The following is an 18146-nucleotide window of genomic DNA, read 5'->3' on the forward strand; positions in this document are numbered from 1 at the left end:
GTTAATTTGTCTTAGCTTAATGTGGTATTTAATTCTCCAAAGCACATAAAATTAAACCATCAGAGGTTCAGATTCTCTTTAAAATAAGTGGCAGACAAGGAATGTAAAACATTTATCTTCTGTAATTACTAAAGGGTGGGAGTTACTAAACTATTTACTTAGGTTTTTGGATGAACCCCACATTTTTTCTGGAGAAGGATATTTCCTTAACCACAAGAATACTTGTGGTTCACCCATGTGTAGTGCATAAATGCCTTCATCAGGAAAACGTGTTAGGCTCCTTGATTATACAGACATTGTGTTTAGAAGTTTAGATGTGGTTAGAAGATGTTTAGTCAATAGATATGTGAAATTTCAATATTGAAAGACTTAGCAGTCTGCTATGTAGCCTTTCCTCATCAAGAGCTTATGATTAAGTGACATACGTGGTTCTTTATTGTTCCATAGCAAGTTTAATCTTACAATTAGCAACTAATTGATGACCTAGATCAGGGATATGAGCTTTTACATTTTCTGATTTAAAAATTTGGCAAAGACTGTATATGACATGCAAAACCTAAAATATTTACTATCTGGTCTTTTATAGGAGTCATTGCCAATCCCTGACCTAGATCATATTAACTTTAGTCCCTTCTGAAAGGCCTAGAGTGAGTCTCCTCTTTCTTCCCCCAATATTATGCAGTCTGCTTTTAGTCATGGTTGGGATAATGAGAAATGCCTCTGTGAAAGTCATAAAAGTCATTTATTTTGTATTATCCGGAAAAATCCCTGAAATCATTCTATTTCAGAATCTGTTATGTACAATTCTCTTTTCTTCACTCATATACTTTTTGAGCAATCTCTTGTCCTGGAATATATATTATTGTACTAGGAAGCCAACAGCAAATCAAGATAGCTCTCATAGAACTTATATTTTCTTGATTCATAATTTAATTCTAAAAAAGGTGTTTTTCTGATAGAGGGTTTTATTTCCTTTCATCACAGTAAGAGTAAAATAATTTATAATTATTTTATGCCTAAATTTCTTCTTAGATTTTGATTACAATGTTTGGGAGGATAATCTCTTTTTCTCCCACATGGTTTTAAAGATTTCTAAAAAACTTCCCTAAATTGCTTTTGTTTTTTAAATACTAAAATAGGACAGATACAGTCCTGTTTGGCTTTATATTTGCACTGCACACTTTCTGAATTGCCTAGAACAGTAATGTGTTATAAATGTTAATTAGATTCCTAGGGGGAAAATCACTGTTAGTTTGCTTAGCAAGAGTAATGTCTTATCAAGTATTTCACCTGACATTTATTAATGTGAATTGTGTTTGAAATTGCAAATGAAGAAAGCTTTATTTGACAGGTGGAATAATTTTACTATTTAAGGTAATAATACAGATTTTAAATATTACAGAATATATTACTGATGTCCATTTGAATGACCTGTCTACACCACAGATCCTCCCATCAAATGAAGGTGTTAATCCACGTTTATCAGCAAGCCCTCCTAAATCAGGCAATTTGTGGCCAGGATTGGCACCCACACACAAAAAAGGTAGAAGTTTCAGTTATTCAGGTTCCTTTGCTTTGATAGTTTAAAGTGTTAATTATGAAATATTATTCAAGGCTTTTAAATTGATAGCATAGTTTTATACAGCCATGATTTAACATTTTGTGTGTGTGTGGCACAAATTTACATACAACAGAATTCACTCTTTTGGTGTAGGGTTCTGAGTTTTAACATGTGCATAAGATTGTTACCACTACCACAAACAGAATATAGAACAGTTCCAGCACCCTAAAGAATATCCTCATACTAGTAGACCATCCCACTACTCCCAAAGCCCCAGCCCTATTGATGTGTTCTCTATTCCTATTTTATTTCCTTTTCCAGGATATCATATAAATAGAATCATATAGAATGTAGTCTTTTGAAATAGGCTGCTTTCACTTAGCGTAATGAATTTGCAATACAGTCACGTTGAGTGTCTGAATAGTTCTTTTTTATTACTGAGTAGTATTTCATTGTGTGACTGTACTACTGTTTATTTATTCACTCACTGAAAGATATTTGAATTTGTTTCCAGTTTTTGGCAATTATAAATAATGTTGCTATAAACATTTATGTACTGGTTTCTGTATGAACATAAATTTTCATTTGTTTATGGTAAACACCTGGATGTGGGGTTATTAGGTTTTATGTTAGTTTTATGCTTAATGTTGTATGAAATTGTTTTTTGCACTGGCTGTATCATTTTGCATTCAAATGAGCTATGTATGAGAGTTCCAGTATTAGAAAATGTAAAACTGTAAAACTCTTAGACGTGTCTTTATGACCTTGTGTTAGAATCCTTTAAAGACATCAAAGACATCAAAAGCATGATCCATAAAAGAAAAAAAATTAAAACCATTCTTGGCAAAAGACACCATTAAGAGAATGAAAACATAAGATTGGGAGAAAATATTTGCAAATCACATAGCTGACAAAGGACTTGTATCTAGAATATATAAAGAACTCTCAAAACTTAATAGAATCCTTTCTTCAAATAAAGCCTTACTTGGAAGCAAAAACAAATAAGTAAAAGCATAACTATTCTGGTTGAAGTCAAGATGGGAAGACTGAACCCTTTCTATTTCATCAGGTTTTTCTTTGAGGTTTTGTTTGTTTGTTTTCAGTGTTTTTTTTTTAGGTAATACTCTTATTCAGCATAGTAATTTTGCTGTTAAAGATTTCAGAAAAAAATGCTAAAGGAACTACTTTGATTTCTAGAAAAAAAAATTTCTATACTTGTTTTTCAATCCCAGCTCAATCTGCATCATCTCCAAAGAGAAAAAAACAGCACAAGAAATACAGAAGTGTTATTTCAGATATATTTGATGGAACAATCATTAGTTCAGTGCAGTGTCTGACTTGTGACAGGGTGAGTATGAAAGAATTATAATACACAGGAAATTTCTGTCAAGTGCTCCTTTTTAAAAAAAAACCTGACAGAATGGGTGAAAATTTTAATTTCTTCTTCTTGTTATTGATGATTGTGCGTGTATTTCTTGTGTTTGTGTAAGTATAAATTGATTCTAGGAGTAGAACTTGTTTTTTGGCAGTAATAGCAACATACTGTTTTAAGGATGGGTCTTGACCTGTCGTTGGACAGATGTGCGTTAGCAGGAAGAATTAACTCAGTTCTTCATCTCTGATCATAGCTAAAGGAGATATGTTGCTCAGCAACAAGAATTTATAACACATGCCTTTTCTCCCAAGGCTGATGAAATTAGTAGGAAACTGTTGTTATTCATAGGCACAAGGCTATGAATATATCTTCTCCACTTAGTGGTATGGCTTGTAAATATTTTCCCATGTTAAGCTTGGATTCAGATAATGAAAGTAGTATCAGGTTCATACACAAGAACATGAGTTAAAATCATCATGAGATTTTTAATAATGCATCTAAATTCCTGAGTTTCTTAGAGATTTTCTTAAGAACAGGTTTACTTCGGTGCAGTGATGAATATAATTAAAATGAATGTAAAATGACATAGCTCAGAAAAAAAAAAAACCAAAGTAAGTTTCTGGTTATTGTGTTAGAATTAAGTCAGATCGAAGGGTTTTTAATAGGGTCATCTTAATGTAGGCTATTTTGGTACCAGATATTTAAATGGAATTATCCTGAAATGTTTTCAGCTGTTTAGGTTTCGCGTCTTGTTTTTTAAACTACATTTAAAAACTATTGCTAGAGGTCATTTCCAAAAATAAATGCAGTAGTGCTTAACAGTTTGGACCTCAAGCTGCAGTGGCTGGGTGTTAGGTACTTCTCTTTACCACAGTGTCGTGAACTAATGGGGATGTTAGTAGAACAGCACCTTGTACAAAGCAGTTTTGCTTTTGTTATTACTATTGTTGCTTTGTTACTACTATAAACAGCAGTTTGGCTTTTTGGTTTTTCTTATTATAATATGCTTTGATCTTTGCCATCTGAAATCTATCCTCAAATGTTTGTGCTGGATTATTTTCATCCCATTCTTAAAACAAAACAATTTTAGGTGTCTGTAACCCTCGAGACCTTTCAAGATCTGTCCTTGCCGATTCCTGGCAAGGAAGACCTTGCTAAGCTGCATTCATCAAGTCATCCAACATCTATAGTCAAAGCAGGATCATGTGGCGAAGCATATGCTCCACAAGGGTGGATAGCTTTTTTCATGGAATATGTGAAGAGGTATGTATGTGTTTTCTTTGTATTAGTTGATTGTTAAAACTGCTGTTTCTGCTGTACTGGCAGAACATTTCCTTTCTTTTTTTCTATCAATAATGTTTCAGGTTTGTTGTCTCATGTGTCCCTAGCTGGTTTTGGGGTCCAATAGTAACCTTGCAAGATTGTCTTGCGGCCTTCTTCGCCAGAGATGAACTAAAAGGTAAGAAATACGAAAAAGTTTTCATCTATGGCTAAACTGTTGTGAGTGATCTAAAATACTAGTGGGACTGAATATAGAATGTAGTCATAATACACACTACCAACTGTAAAATAGATAGCCAGTGGGAAGTTGCTGTATAACAAAGGGAGATCAACTCGATGATGGGTGATGCTTTAGAGGGCCGGGACGGGGAGGGTGGGGGGAAGTAGCAGGAGGGAGGGAATATGGGGATATTTGTATAAATGCAGCTGATTGACTTTGGTGTACCTCAAAAACTGGTACAGGAGTGTAAAGCAATTATATTCCAATAAAGAGCTTAAAAAAAAAATGTAGTCATAAAAGCTAGGTTTTGAGGCAGCTTAAATAGTACTTGCTAATATTGCCACAGTGCCGGTATCTACCATGACAAGATAAATCCTATAAATAATATCCTGAAATAATTCATACAGACTCCTATAGTATTAGACAATATGGTATTTAAAGCATCTAAAATCTGCTCCAGGATTGAAAAAAGAGAAAATTCAACCAATATAAAAAATTTACTTGTATATCTGGATTATATATCTGAATTTCTCCATGGTATTTAAGATCCAATCCTTCACTGTTTTTCTGTGTCTAGCACCTTGCGTGGACATATAACAGGCAGTCAGTAAATTTTGTTGAGTGGGTAAGTATACAGGATGTTATTTGAGATAGGCCTTCAAGGTTGAAAAAAGAGGAGATGAAGCGTGTTGTAGGCATGGTAAACGAGCCGACTCGAGCAGAGACTAAAAAACGTGAGCCTTGTATTACTGTCCTACAGGATCAGCATCGCAAACTCAAAGAATTGCAGAACCAAAAGAAAATAACTTGCTTTTAGTTTGAGAGGAATGACCAATCTGTTCTGTTTTTAGGTGACAATATGTACAGTTGTGAAAAATGCAAAAAGTAAGTGTCATTGGCGGTGCTTTCAATGGCATGTTTTATATTTTAAATGGTTTTTTTCTTGGTTATTTGAATTGGGCATGTGGGGTTAATTTTCCACTTTATTTAGAAAAATATAAAGGCCAGTAAGCTTTGTCCTAATAAAAATGAAGAAACTGGTTGTTCTGTTAAACAAATCTGAGGTTAAAAATTTAACAAATTTAATAGGCTTAGCTAAGATGTGACAGTGTGTTTTGAGATATAAAATAAGTATGTAATTTTGCATAAAACATTTTCCAAATATGTTGTAAATATATATAGGATATATAACATTTTTATTACATAGGTTAATTCTGTCCTCATAAATAATGCACTGTTCTCTTCTGGTTTACCACCTTAACAGGCTAGATTTAGGAAATGAAAGGGACGATAAAGGTACATAGTTTCAAGTTTGTGTAAAATTCAGAAAGGTTATATACTGTCTCTAATGTTATCTGCTGTGTGAGGGTGGAATAAAAAAGATAGTAAGAAAAGTATGATTTTGTTTGTTTATATATACTACTAGCTGCCTTTTTCTATCTTTTAATAAGTTTAGGCTTTTAAGGCTTCTTGGTAATGAGTTAGAAAAGAAAAGTAAATGGAGAATTGAAAGCAAATATGTTTGAGGTAGAGTGAACTGGAGAATTTTTCTGAATCTCTCTGTAAAATAATGGCCTCCTAATAAGATCTATTAATAGAATCTTCATAATACAAACTTCTGGCTTTTGTCAAAAACCCAGGGAAGTGTTGATCTGCAGCTGTTGGTCTTCATGACAAAAAGGAATAGTGTATTGTTTGGTCAATAAGGAAGAAAAGCTGTCTTTTACTTTCTAGAAAAAAATATACCTCTGGTGAATTGGAAAGTATTTATTATCAGTTTGTCCTTGAAACCATAGCTCATAGCTGGAGATGGGGGTTGGCCCAGAGGGGGAATCTTTCTTTCTTGGAAAAACAGTGCCAACTAGGAAAAAGATAATAGTGAAGATGGAGAAGAGTTTGCATCCATCCCAGAATCCAGAGTAGAGATCTGTCAAGTGTATATTAATATTGATTATTGGAAATTCCCTCGCGTCCAGTGGTTTGGACTCCTTGCTTTCACTTCCAAAGGCCTGGGTTCGATCCCTGGTTGGGGAATTAAGATCCTAAAAGCTGTGTGGAGTGGCCAAAAAAAATCTGTTTTGATTATTAATAATAACCGCTCTTTATTTATCTCAAGTTATTTGTTTCCACATTTAAGAATAAAGGTTGTAATATATTGACCTGACCAACCAGTTCTATAAAACTGGGATTTTATTTCAACCAGTTTTACTTGATCTCTGAATGTTATAAAGGCCACAGATAGAAGATTTTCATTGAAGAATTACACAACTCTAAATTTTTATTATTCATATCTTAATTTAAATAATTTTTTACAATGAGGGATTCCAGTGTTTTATTAGTATGTTTTTTAATTGGTAGTATATAATTCAGTAGTAGGCATTTTTAGTCTGATACCTTTGTCTCTGCATTTTCTAAAAGATTTTGCTGTATATTTGAAAATACTAAAGGTTTTATAGATTTGTATGGGAAGCAGGTTTATTAAAATTGGTTTTCTCTTTTCACCCCTTAGGTTGAGGAATGGAGTAAAGTTTTGTAAAGTACAAAAGTTTCCTGAGGTATGGGATTTATCACAATTCAACTTATTTTATGTGGTAGGTAAGGCATTAATGTAACACAGTGTAGTAAATTCTTTAGCATTGGTTGAAGAACGGAATGGTTCTATTGACCAGTTGCTGTGTATATGGTATTGAGATTATCCATTTTTAAAATACTGAGTTGCATACCAAGTAAGTGCCCTTAGCAGTGCAACTATGTTGAACACAGTTTAATCAGACACTAGGGTCTTGCAGGTATAGAGTGTAAAACTGGAAAAGCCAATAGCTATGAACTTAGGAAGTACCATGTTTCGTCATTTCCACATTTTAACATCTCTGGAATCAGGTTTTCAGCATTTCAGGATAATGTTTAATCTTGACAATATGTATATTTAATAGACTCTTTAAGCATATGAAACAATAGAATTTTAAATAATCCTACCTTTTTCTTTTAAAAAGATTTTGTGCATCCATCTGAAAAGATTCAGACATGAACTGATGTTTTCCACCAAAATCAGTACCCATGTTTCATTCCCACTGGAAGGCCTGGATCTTCAGCCATTTCTTGCTAAAGATAGTCCAGCCCAAATTGTTACTTATGATCTTCTGTCAGTCATTTGTCACCATGGAACTGCAAGTAGTAAGTATCCAAGTTTGACATATGTTTTTAGATTAAAAAAAAAAAAAAAATTGGAATTGATCTCTTAAGACCTGAATGAATAAGAGAAAAAATATAAAAATAGATTTTTATTAATTATTTTATTTTGGTTATTAAAAACATGTCAGAAATTTTAGGAAATTGAATAATTTTACTCTGAAGTTTAAAATACTGGAAATTATATTTTGTGTAAAGCTAAATAATAAGGACTTTAACATGATTTTTGGAAATATAAAATTTATTTATTTTTTGGCTGCATTGGGTCTTCATTGCTGCACACAGGCTTTCTCTAGTTGGGGCGAGCAGGGGCTACTCTTCGTTGTGGTGCTCGGGCTTCTCATTGCAGTGGCTTCTCTTGTTGCAGAACATGGGTTCTAGGAAACACTGGCTTCAGTAATTGTGGCCCATGGGCTCAATAGTTGTGACTCTTAGGCTCTAGAGTGCAGGCTCAGTAGTTGTGATGCACAGGCTTAGTTGCTCCACTGCACGTGGGATCTTCCTGGACCAGGGCTCGAACCCATGTCAGGGAAGCCCAACATGATTATTTTTACATTGAGTTTTTTAAGATTACGTTCTCTGTCCTCATTTTCATTTCCTCAAGTAGTGGTGGTAAGGATACATACTGGAAAAAAATACAAGGATAGTTCTTGCTATATCTCAGTCTCTGCTAGATAGTAACTGAGGCTGCAAAAGTAGTCTTTATCTTCCATTCTTGTGTTAATTTTTTATGACTGCAATGATTTAATTTTTTTCTGCTTCAGGTGGACACTATATTGCCTACTGCCGAAACAATTTAAATAATCTCTGGTATGAATTTGACGATCAGAGTGTCACTGAAGTTTCAGAATCTACCGTACAAAATGCAGAAGCTTATGTTCTCTTCTACAGGTGAGGAAATAACTCTCACGGATAGGCTGTTTTGACAAATATGACAGAACATCTCGTGTTGAGGTTAATAGTGACTTCTAAGACTTTCAAAGTGGATTGCTGAGTAAAGATCAGACATTGTTTTACTCTCATTTCATTATGTGAGTAAGTGTGAAAGATTGTGTGCAGAATGATCTTTTGTTAAGAGAATGTTAAATCATTTACTTGAAGGGCAAAGGGATATATTTTCTTTTAGAAAGATTGGTTTTAATTTTAAATATTAGGCATTGACAGTAGGGATTAAGTACCAAACTTTCTCCTAACGTAGCTAATAAAGGAGGTATTGGACTTCTCTGATGTTCCAGTGGTTAAGACTCCGTGCTTCCAATGCAAGGGGCACGCGTTCGACCCCTGGTCAGAGAAGTTCTATGTGCCGCTCAATGTGGCCAAAATAAAAATTAAAGAAAGAAAAAAAGAAAGGAAGTATTAATATAAAAATAAATCCTTGGTACCTTTTAGCATCTTCTAAAAGACTGTAGTAGCTTCTAAAACAGGAAAGCAGATTAACTGTTTAGATCTTATTAACAATCATTTGAGTGTCTATTCTATAGCAGTAGTTATGTGGATGCTAGTAGTTAAGATATAGTATAACGCCTAGGGTATATAATGTGGGGGGTGCGGCTGTGGAACAAAGTATACTTCTCATGAATAATTTTCAAGACCTAACAAGATTCACAGTACAGACCACCCTCAATATCCATGGGTTCCTCATCCAGGGATTCAACCAGTGGCAGATTGAAAATATTGGGGGGAAAAGATTCCAGAAAGTTCTAAAAAGCAAAACTTGAAATTGCACACCAATAACTATCTACATACCACTTACACTGTGTTTACCACTGGTTGCATAGCATTTACATTGTATTAATTATTATAAGTAATCTAGAGATGATTTAAAGTATGTGAGAGGATGTGCATAGGTTATATGCAAATGCTATATATAATACACCATTTTATATAAGGGACTTGAGCATCCACAGATTTTGGTGTTTGCAGGGGTCCTGGCACCAATCCCCCACAGATATGGAAGGATGACTGTATTAATGTGTATGCTAAGTCTAATAAGGAAGCGGAAAAAATCCACTTACTAGTCTAATGGAGTAAAATGCATATTGAATCTAATGAATCACTGTCCTTAATAGGAAAAGCAGTGAGGAAGCACAAAAAGAGAGGCGGAGGATATCAAATTTGTTGAACATAATGGAACCAAGTCTCCTTCAGTTTTATATTTCTCGACAGTGGCTGAATAAATTTAAGACCTTTGCTGAACCTGGCCCTATTTCAAATAATGATTTTCTCTGTATTCACGGAGGTGAGAAACTCTGTCATGGAAAGCAGTGGTAGGGGTTTGCTGTTAAATATAAATAATTTACAAGTAAGGAACAAGCCAAGCATTTTCCTCTTCCATTTATTTTCCATTTCCCCATCTGCATTCCAGCATAAATGTGTTTAATTTGCTATGGTTTCAGAAATTAGCTTTTTCTTCTAATTATAGGCAATCTATAGCTTTTTCATAGAACAGATATTTATTGAGTACCTGTTCCAAACCCAGTGCTAGAGCCTGAGAATACCAGAAACACTGTTTCTATTCTCAAAGCCCTAATTTCATAGTAAAGACAGATGCACAGATAATTATGGTACAGTGAGCACTTCTATTCCCCATCATTTTTCTCAGCTGAGAGACATCCAGCTTCAACTGTATCCACGGCTCTTATCCCTTTTGTCTAAATGAATAGTTGGCTCTTTTCCTAACTATGAAAATGTACTTGGAATTTAACAAAAAAACCTCATGCAGTTATTTGCTAAATATAACTTATGCCTTTGTGATTGACTGTTAGTGCTTGTTCCCACGACAAATAATACCTTTAGTGTGACACCTTAATTGCATGGCTGAAGACTTCATATTCTCATTAATTATTTTTGTGTTGAAACCAAAAGAGATAGTAGAAATGCCCTGTACTGGACTTAGAAATCTAAACCTTGAAAATATTTCTGCATGTGAATTTTTCTCTTATTATTTCCCTTCTTGAGCTACTAACTTAAGTCTCTTCCTGTTCCAAATCTCCCTATAATGCTTTTATGGCATTTATCTGTACCTGCCTTTTATTGTGGTTATCATATAAATTCTTCATTTCTTCTGCTAGCTCGTAAGCTCCATGAAGGAAAGATTGTCTCTGATTTATCTCTGGTTTGCCCCCAATACACAGTCAAGGCTTATTTAGCAAAGACTTATGTAAACTAAATACTTCAACATCTTGGTTAACTTATTTTTCTCTCTTTCAATAAATATGTTCATCTTTAGGAACATATACTTAATTTTTAACCTTTTGGGGAGAGTTTTTAAGAGTAATGATTGGAAAAAAATGCCAGTGATCAATCAGTTAAAAGTAATATAAAGGAATTTAAGAATGAGACAGACCCATTTAAATTTTTTTAGGTGTTCCTCCACGAAAAGCTAGTTATATTGAAGACCTGGTATTGATGCTGCCTCAGAATATTTGGGATAACCTATATAGCAGGTTTGTTTTTTAAATCAGACAATAAGGTATTGTGAAAATGAGTTTGTGAAATTCATTAAAAGGGGATTGAATTATTTGTATATGTTCCTTGTGCTGTATGTTGCTTTCATAGAATATTCCCTTTTTCCTTCATTTATTCACTCTGAAGTGTGAGTAGAGAGACTTTTGTAGCTAGTGTGGTCCTAGTCTAGATAATTAATTCTGATTTTTATATTCTGATAATCTGTATCTATAAAAGTGTACCGTGATATTTTTCTTAAATATTTTTTCTTATATATTGAAAATAATTCATTCCATGAATTCTTACCTGAGTGGCCAGGGGAAGCCCCCTTCTGATTAAAACTTGATTAAAACTATGACTGTATAGCTTAAGATTTATATGTTGTATGCTAATTTTTGACAGCCACTTCTTTTACTTTATATTGTTGTTGCCACAAACGTATTTTGTAACAAAAGTAGCTGTAAGGGAAAGTTGAAATATAGATAAAATCCTTGACCCTGAAAAACATAAAATCAAGTCCTTACAATAAGTTGGTTTTTACATTTTACTAAAACTTGGACACATTTCCTAGAACATCAGCTTTCTTCCAAATTGTCGTATTTATTAAATTCTTCATGCCTTAGGTATGGAGGAGGACCAGCCGTCAACCATCTGTACATTTGTCACACTTGCCAGATTGAGGCAGAGAAAATTGAAAAAAGAAGAAAAACTGAATTGGAAATTTTTATTCGGGTAAAAAAAGTGATGCTTTTAAAATTATAAAAATGATCTAGGATAAAGAACTATGTTAGTGAAATGATTGGATGAAAGAGTTGTAATAGATTTTTTTTATAAATTTATTTATTTATTTGTTTGTTTCTTTATGGCTGCGTTGGTCTTCATTTCTGTGCACAGACTTTCTCTAGTTGTGGCGAGTGGGGGCTACTCTTCATTGCGGTGCACTGGCTTCTCATTCCCGTGGCTTCTGTTGTTGCTGAGCACAGGCTCTGGGCACATGGGCTTCAGTAGTTGTGGCACATGAGCTCAGTAGTTGTGGCTTGCAGGCTCTAGAGCTCAGGCCCAGTAGCTGTGGCGCACGGGCATGTAGGATCTTCATGGGCCAGGGCTCAAACCTATGTCCCCTGCATTGGCAGGTGGATTCTTTTTTTTTTTTTTTTTTTTAGAAATTTGGTTAGTTTTTTTTTTTTTTTTTTTTAATTTATTTTATTGGCCATCTTGGGTCTTTTTTTGCTGTGCGCAGGCTTTCTTTAGTTGCGGTGAGTGGGGGCTACTCTTCGTTGTGGTGCGCGGGCTCCTCATTGCTGTGGCTTCTCTTGTTGTGGAGCATGGGCTCTAGGCGCGTGGGCATCAGTAGTTGCAGCACATGGGCTCAATAGTTGTGGCTCACGGGCTCTAAAGTGTAGGCTCAATAGTTGTGGTGCACGGGCTTAGTTGCTCCGTGGCATGTGGGATCTTCCTGGAGCAGGGCTCGAACCTGTGTCCCCTGCATTGGCAGGTGGATTCTTAACCACTGCGCCACTAGGGAGGTCCTGTAATAGATTTTAAGTGTTATGGGCGCATACAGTGAGAGACCCCAGTCAGGCGACTATAATTCTAGTGAGTTAGGTTCTTCTTTTGTGGGTTTTTGTTTTCATGGATTGGTAATAAATTTTGTTTTACGTATTGGCACTGGCAAGAAATCTCCTTATTATGAAATGGTAGATTATAGGTTTCCTTAAGTTACTGGTTTTTCTGAAAGTAATACTCAGACTGCATTCTTTACTTCCACCCCTTTGTGAAATATAATATTGTTTGGGGGAACTCTGTGTATTTATACCTAGTTCCCACAAAGTGAGTATATTATGAGGCATTTCTTGATTGCAAGGAACAGAAAGTCTGATCACAGAATCAATAGGAAGAGCTGAATAACCAGGTTTTATGGACAAAGACTAGTATAGTTCCGTTTGTCTAGGTAGCAAGAAATAAGTTTTCTTCAAAGTGCTGCTGTCAGTAATACAGCTCCAACTGTTTATTTATTATTTGGATTCTTAGCAGAGAGTCCTATTAGAGTTTGGGTCACCTGAGAAGCATGTTCATTGATAATTCCTATTGAAATTAGGAGGGATAATTCTGAAAGGGAAGATTGAGATTCTTTTAGTAAAAGAAGGGGAGAAGTTAATTGAGCAGATGTTATAGATGAACAGTACATTCCATGTTGTGGCCACATGCTTCTCTTTATAGATTTAGGGGTGGTTTTTTTGTGTGTACCCTTGCCTAAAGTAATTTTCATATACACAGGAAGATATTACAGGCGTGGATTGATTTATTGTGCTTGAGCCTCATTTGCTTCCTAAATATAAGGAGGCAAATTTTACTTGAATATTAAAAATAGTTCATTCCATGAATGCTTAAATAAATGGCTAATGGCAGTCTCCATTAGGGGTTTTTCTGTTTTTGTTTTTAAATACTTGTTTATTTATTTATTTGGCTGCACTGGGTCTTAGTTGCAGCACGTGGGATCTTAATTGCCGCGTGCAGGATTTTTAGTTGTGGCATGCAAACTCAGTTGCGGCATGCATGTGGGATCTAGTTCCCTGACCAGGGATCGAACCCTGGCCCCCTGCATTGGCAGCTTGGAGTCTTAACCACTGGACCACCAGGAAAGTCCCATCCATTAGGGTTTGATCAACAGAAGCCATTCTGAGTATTTTTAGTAGAATAGGGATGCAGGCAATGAAAGACTTAAATAACTACTAAAAGCACTGGGCAGTGAAGATCAAGAAGACCATAGTTGACTTTCAGGAAATGTGGGAAGGGGGTAGGCTGCCATACTGGAGGTAGGAGTGGGAACAGTGACTCAAAGTGGGGTTTCAGAGCCAAGACAAGGTAAAGCAAGCTTCTGTGTAGTGGTGTGGGCCTGGTCAAGGATGTTGTAGCCCAGACAAGGTAAGAATGGATGCCCATGTTGGATGGAGATTGGTGTGTGAGGGGGCACAGCTTAGTGGTTTGGTAGAATTGAGGGATTGATTCCATGTGTAGGATTGATCAGATAATATGTAGCATAATGAGAGCCAGATTTCTTATTGTCAGATAAGGGAGTTACAAATATTGAAAGAGAGAAAACTAAAATGGACTCTTTGTTATTGGATTAAAATTGTAGGTATCTTTGTGAAGTCACTGTGATAGATACATATGTACATATAGAGGTATAAATGTGTGTATGTGTACACATATATAGAAGTAAATGATGTACCTAAATTAATTTCCTAACTCTGTCACTCAAAAGGCCTGGGAGCAGTAATAACTCCAGTAGGATTGGGCATACCTAGCTCTCTTCAGATCTTGGCTTCTAAACATGTTTCTCCAGTAAAAGGAACAGGCCCTCCTTGGAGAAATAGCTGCTTTCAGGGCTGGGGAAGGGAACAAGATGAGCTTGAAATTCCTTACTATTCCAGAAATTAAAGAAGTTTTTGAAGAATGACGGGGAAATGTCAAAAGTGCAAAAAAGCCAGCTTGAAGGGACTTTTACTTGCCAAATTTGGGACAGTTTGCACTTCAAAATAAATTATAGTGGTATTATAAACCATTAAACAAAATGGGAGATGTTGTGTCCATACTGTTTTAAATAAGTAAGTGAATAAATTGAAAGACTGATGCGGAATGGAATATTAACATACTTATTAATTTTGAAGAGAAAAGAGTAAGCAGAAGAGCCTGGCACCAACTCAGTGAAGACATTGAAGTGAACAGCAGTAGCAGTGGAACAAATCAAAATCATGTGCTGTGATAGGATACAATGAGAAGAACACAGCATCACATGATGCATAACCTGAATCTCAAATGAGGAAAGTCAGACAAACCAAAATTGGGGGACATTTTATAAAACAACTGGCTTGTAATCTTCAAAATTGTCAAGAATGTGAAAGTCAAGACTGAGGAACTGTGACACTTTACAGGAAATATGAAGTTACATACAAGTGATTCTTTGTTTTCGGCTGAGCGGCATGTGGGATCCTAGTTACCCGACTAGGGGATCCAGCCCGAGCCCCCTGCAGTGGAAGTTCAAGAGTCTCAACCAGTGGATCTCCGGGAAAGTCCCAACAAGTGATTCTAAACTAGACCCTTTGGCTATAAACAACATTATTAGATCAATTAGAAAAACTTGATTAGGAGCCTGAGGATTAGGTGCTAGTATTATATCAGTGTTAATTTCCACATTTTTATCATTTGTGTTAATGTATAGGAAAAAAGTCTTTGTATGTTTAGCAACTTACTCTGAAATGGTCTAGGAAAAGAAAATTTCTTTGTATTATACTCAAGTTTTCCTGTAAGTTTGAGATTACTTCAAAGCTAAAAAAATTTTTTTAATTGCACAAAGCCTCTGGAAATTACCTGTTACTTGCCACTGGAAAGTCTCAGGAGAATGCCCAGAAACCTGATAGACTTGAAAAGTTGCTAATCTCAGGACCCTGGTGGGTTATCCTGAGGATGTTGCTGTTAAAGTTGTTAGCTGCCTGTGACACCAAGTGAGGGATTCTTGGGAAGATGCTTGGAACCCTATTTGTGCCATCTGTGGAGGCCTCAGTCCTGCCCACAGCTGCCACCAGAGGACATGCGGGAAGTTTCTCTTTCTCTTGTGCCTTCCATATATTGCATATATCATTGGGGCAGTGCCTAATCTGGAGCACTGCTGGCAAGGGATCCTGGAAAGTGAAGTCTTTTCATAGAAGAGAGTGTAAGAATGAATGGAAGTGATGCATTAACAAACAATAAATACAGTAGTTTGACCCCCTTGTCATATGCATTCATACATCAACAACAACAGTAGCAATAGTATCATGCTTCTGCCTAAATGCTGCACATGGCTCATGTACCAATAGATGCAGCATTTACCCTTGCCCTAAACTTGGGAGACCCAAAGTCCCATCAGTCAGTATATCCGTTTCTAGATAATGATCATTCATGTTTAGTTCAGTCAGTTTAGTCAGTCTCCCTTTTATATTCTGTCATCTAAACAATAAACCATAAGATTAACCACCAACAAATGCCTTATATGAAATAGAGGAATGAAAGAAAGGAAAAATAAATTGGTAATTTTTCACAAATTTGGGAAATATTTACAAATATGTATATGGGAGAAGGAAGAAATATGCATCTACAGCTTATAACTACCCATTCCATATTCTCTATTTTCTCACCCAGCATTTGAAGTGGTTATTTACCTGATAAAGTAACTCAGATCTTCATTCCTGAAGAGTCTGAGCTCTTTGTAGTCTTGCCTATGTTAGATTTGTCTAGTTGTGTGTTAGCTTTTAATCTGTGGATATGGAAATACTGAATGGCGCTTATAGTGGATTGAATGCTGGTGTGCAAAAAAGGTGTTTCCTTGTCCTAATACCTGTGAATTGACTTTGTTTATGTAAAGTGTCGTTGCATATATAATTAAGGATTTTGAGACAAGATCACCCTGGATTATCTGTATGGACCCTAAATCCAATGATAAGTGTCCTTATAAAGAGATGCAAGGGGAGAGATACACAGAGAGAAGAGGTGAAAGCCATATGAAGACAGAAGACAAGAGATTGGAGTATAGTCACAAAGCAGAAGGTTGAAGAGGCAAGGAACCGAATCTCCCCTAAAGTCTCCACAAGAAGCATGGTCATGCCTGCACCTTGGTTTGGACTTCTGACCTCCAGAACTTTGAGAGAATAAATAATCTGGTTTCAGCCACCAAGTTTGTGGTGATTTGCTGTAGCAGCCCTCTGAAACTAATACAGTGGGTATAACCTCGTTTTCAGACATAGTTCTCCTTGTTTCTTTTGTGTAGTAGTCATTTTCTTTTACTCTTTATATAGCCCCACCCCCTTTGCCTCTTGGTTCAGTGACATGAGGAACCCTAAATGGCCAGAGGCGTGTCTCATCTACCTGTCCAGTAAAATTGTTGTGTCCCTTTGGAAACTAATACCTCCAAACTAGCAGAGGCCAAAGTTGTGATAATTAGAAGCAAAAAAGCTTTTGTGTCAGTAGGTAGTGATAGATAAACTCTCCTACTTCCTTTACCTGGTACCTAGCCTCATGTTTTCTGGTTGTGGAAAAAACGGCACCATACGGTTGTTTCTAGTTTGGGGCATACACTACATCATATAGGACAGCACCAAACCCACAGTGTTTTGCCACCCATGCACAGAAACAGTATTCAGTAGGTCAGCAACTTTTAAGTGATGCCATATGGTAAAGTCAGTGAATTCTATGGATGTGAGCCCATTGCTTCATTTATTTTGCATAAAATTAGTTACATAATCAGAGGTAATGTGGGATATCATCTCAGTAAATGAGACATTCAGTAAGACCAACAATAGTGATATTGGAAGAAACATTGTAGGTTAGGAAGGCAGACCCAAATCCATTTCTAAACATTTGTAAATCACTTATCATCAAGGGACTTATATTCAGATTATATAAAGAATTCATACAACTCAAGAAGACAGATATTCCAGTTTAATAATAAGCAAATTTTTTTCTTTAATTTTTAAAAAATATTTTGTTTATTTGGTTGCACCAGGTCTTAGTTGTGGCAGGTGGACTCCTTAATTGTGGCTATTGGATTCCTTAGTTGCAGCAGGTGGGCTCCTTAGTTGCAGCACATGGACTTTTTAGTTATGGCATGCAAACTCTTAATTGTGGCATGCCTGTGGATGGTCTAGTTCCCTGACCAGAGAGTGAACCCAGGCCCCTTGCATTGGGAGCATGGAGTCTTAACCATGGTGCCACCAGGGAAGTCCTCAGAATATTTTGATATACATTATCCTTAAGATATCAGTGATAAGCACATAAAAAGGTACACACGCTTAGTAGTCATCAGTAAAATGCAAATTAAAGCTGCAGTGAGATACCATTAACGCTTCTTAGAGTGGCTAAAATAAAGAAGAGGAAAGTACCAAGTTCTGACAAAAGTGTAGAGCAACTAGGATTTTCTTATAAACATTGTTGGTGGGCATGTGGTGTTGCATGCCAGATGGCAACCAGTTTGACATTTTCTTATAGATTAAATAAACACAGCATATGACTCAGCAATCTCACTGCTAGGTATTTTC

At 35.9% G+C, this 18146-nt stretch overlaps 1 protein-coding gene across 8 annotated transcripts in view; it reads left to right on the forward strand.

Annotated features, from left to right (window-relative positions):
* The window catches only part of USP33 (ubiquitin specific peptidase 33), a 49834-nt gene that overhangs the window by 24267 nt on the left and 7421 nt on the right, over positions 1 to 18146 (forward strand). For 4 of the 8 annotated variants that reach the window (XM_057715683.1, XM_057715700.1, XM_057715644.1 and 1 more), the window contains 11 exons: positions 1403 to 1543; positions 2794 to 2909; positions 4027 to 4199; positions 4301 to 4395; positions 5289 to 5322; positions 6947 to 6992; positions 7431 to 7611; positions 8391 to 8517; positions 9696 to 9865; positions 10991 to 11072; positions 11697 to 11805. In XM_057715683.1, the coding sequence (XP_057571666.1) occupies positions 1403 to 1543; positions 2794 to 2909; positions 4027 to 4199; positions 4301 to 4395; positions 5289 to 5322; positions 6947 to 6992; positions 7431 to 7611; positions 8391 to 8517; positions 9696 to 9865; positions 10991 to 11072; positions 11697 to 11805 (1274 nt within the window). Of the gene's footprint in view, positions 1 to 1402; positions 1544 to 2793; positions 2910 to 4026; positions 4200 to 4300; positions 4396 to 5288; positions 5323 to 6946; positions 6993 to 7430; positions 7612 to 8390; positions 8518 to 9695; positions 9866 to 10990; positions 11073 to 11696; positions 11806 to 14744; positions 17322 to 18146 lie in introns of those variants that run through there. The other 4 variants (XM_057715692.1, XM_057715659.1, XM_057715675.1 and 1 more) reach the window with 3 other exon arrangements.

Source organism: Hippopotamus amphibius, chromosome 1 (genome assembly GCF_030028045.1).
Source record: "Hippopotamus amphibius kiboko isolate mHipAmp2 chromosome 1, mHipAmp2.hap2, whole genome shotgun sequence".
In the NCBI taxonomy this organism is placed as follows: domain Eukaryota; kingdom Metazoa; phylum Chordata; class Mammalia; order Artiodactyla; family Hippopotamidae; genus Hippopotamus; species Hippopotamus amphibius.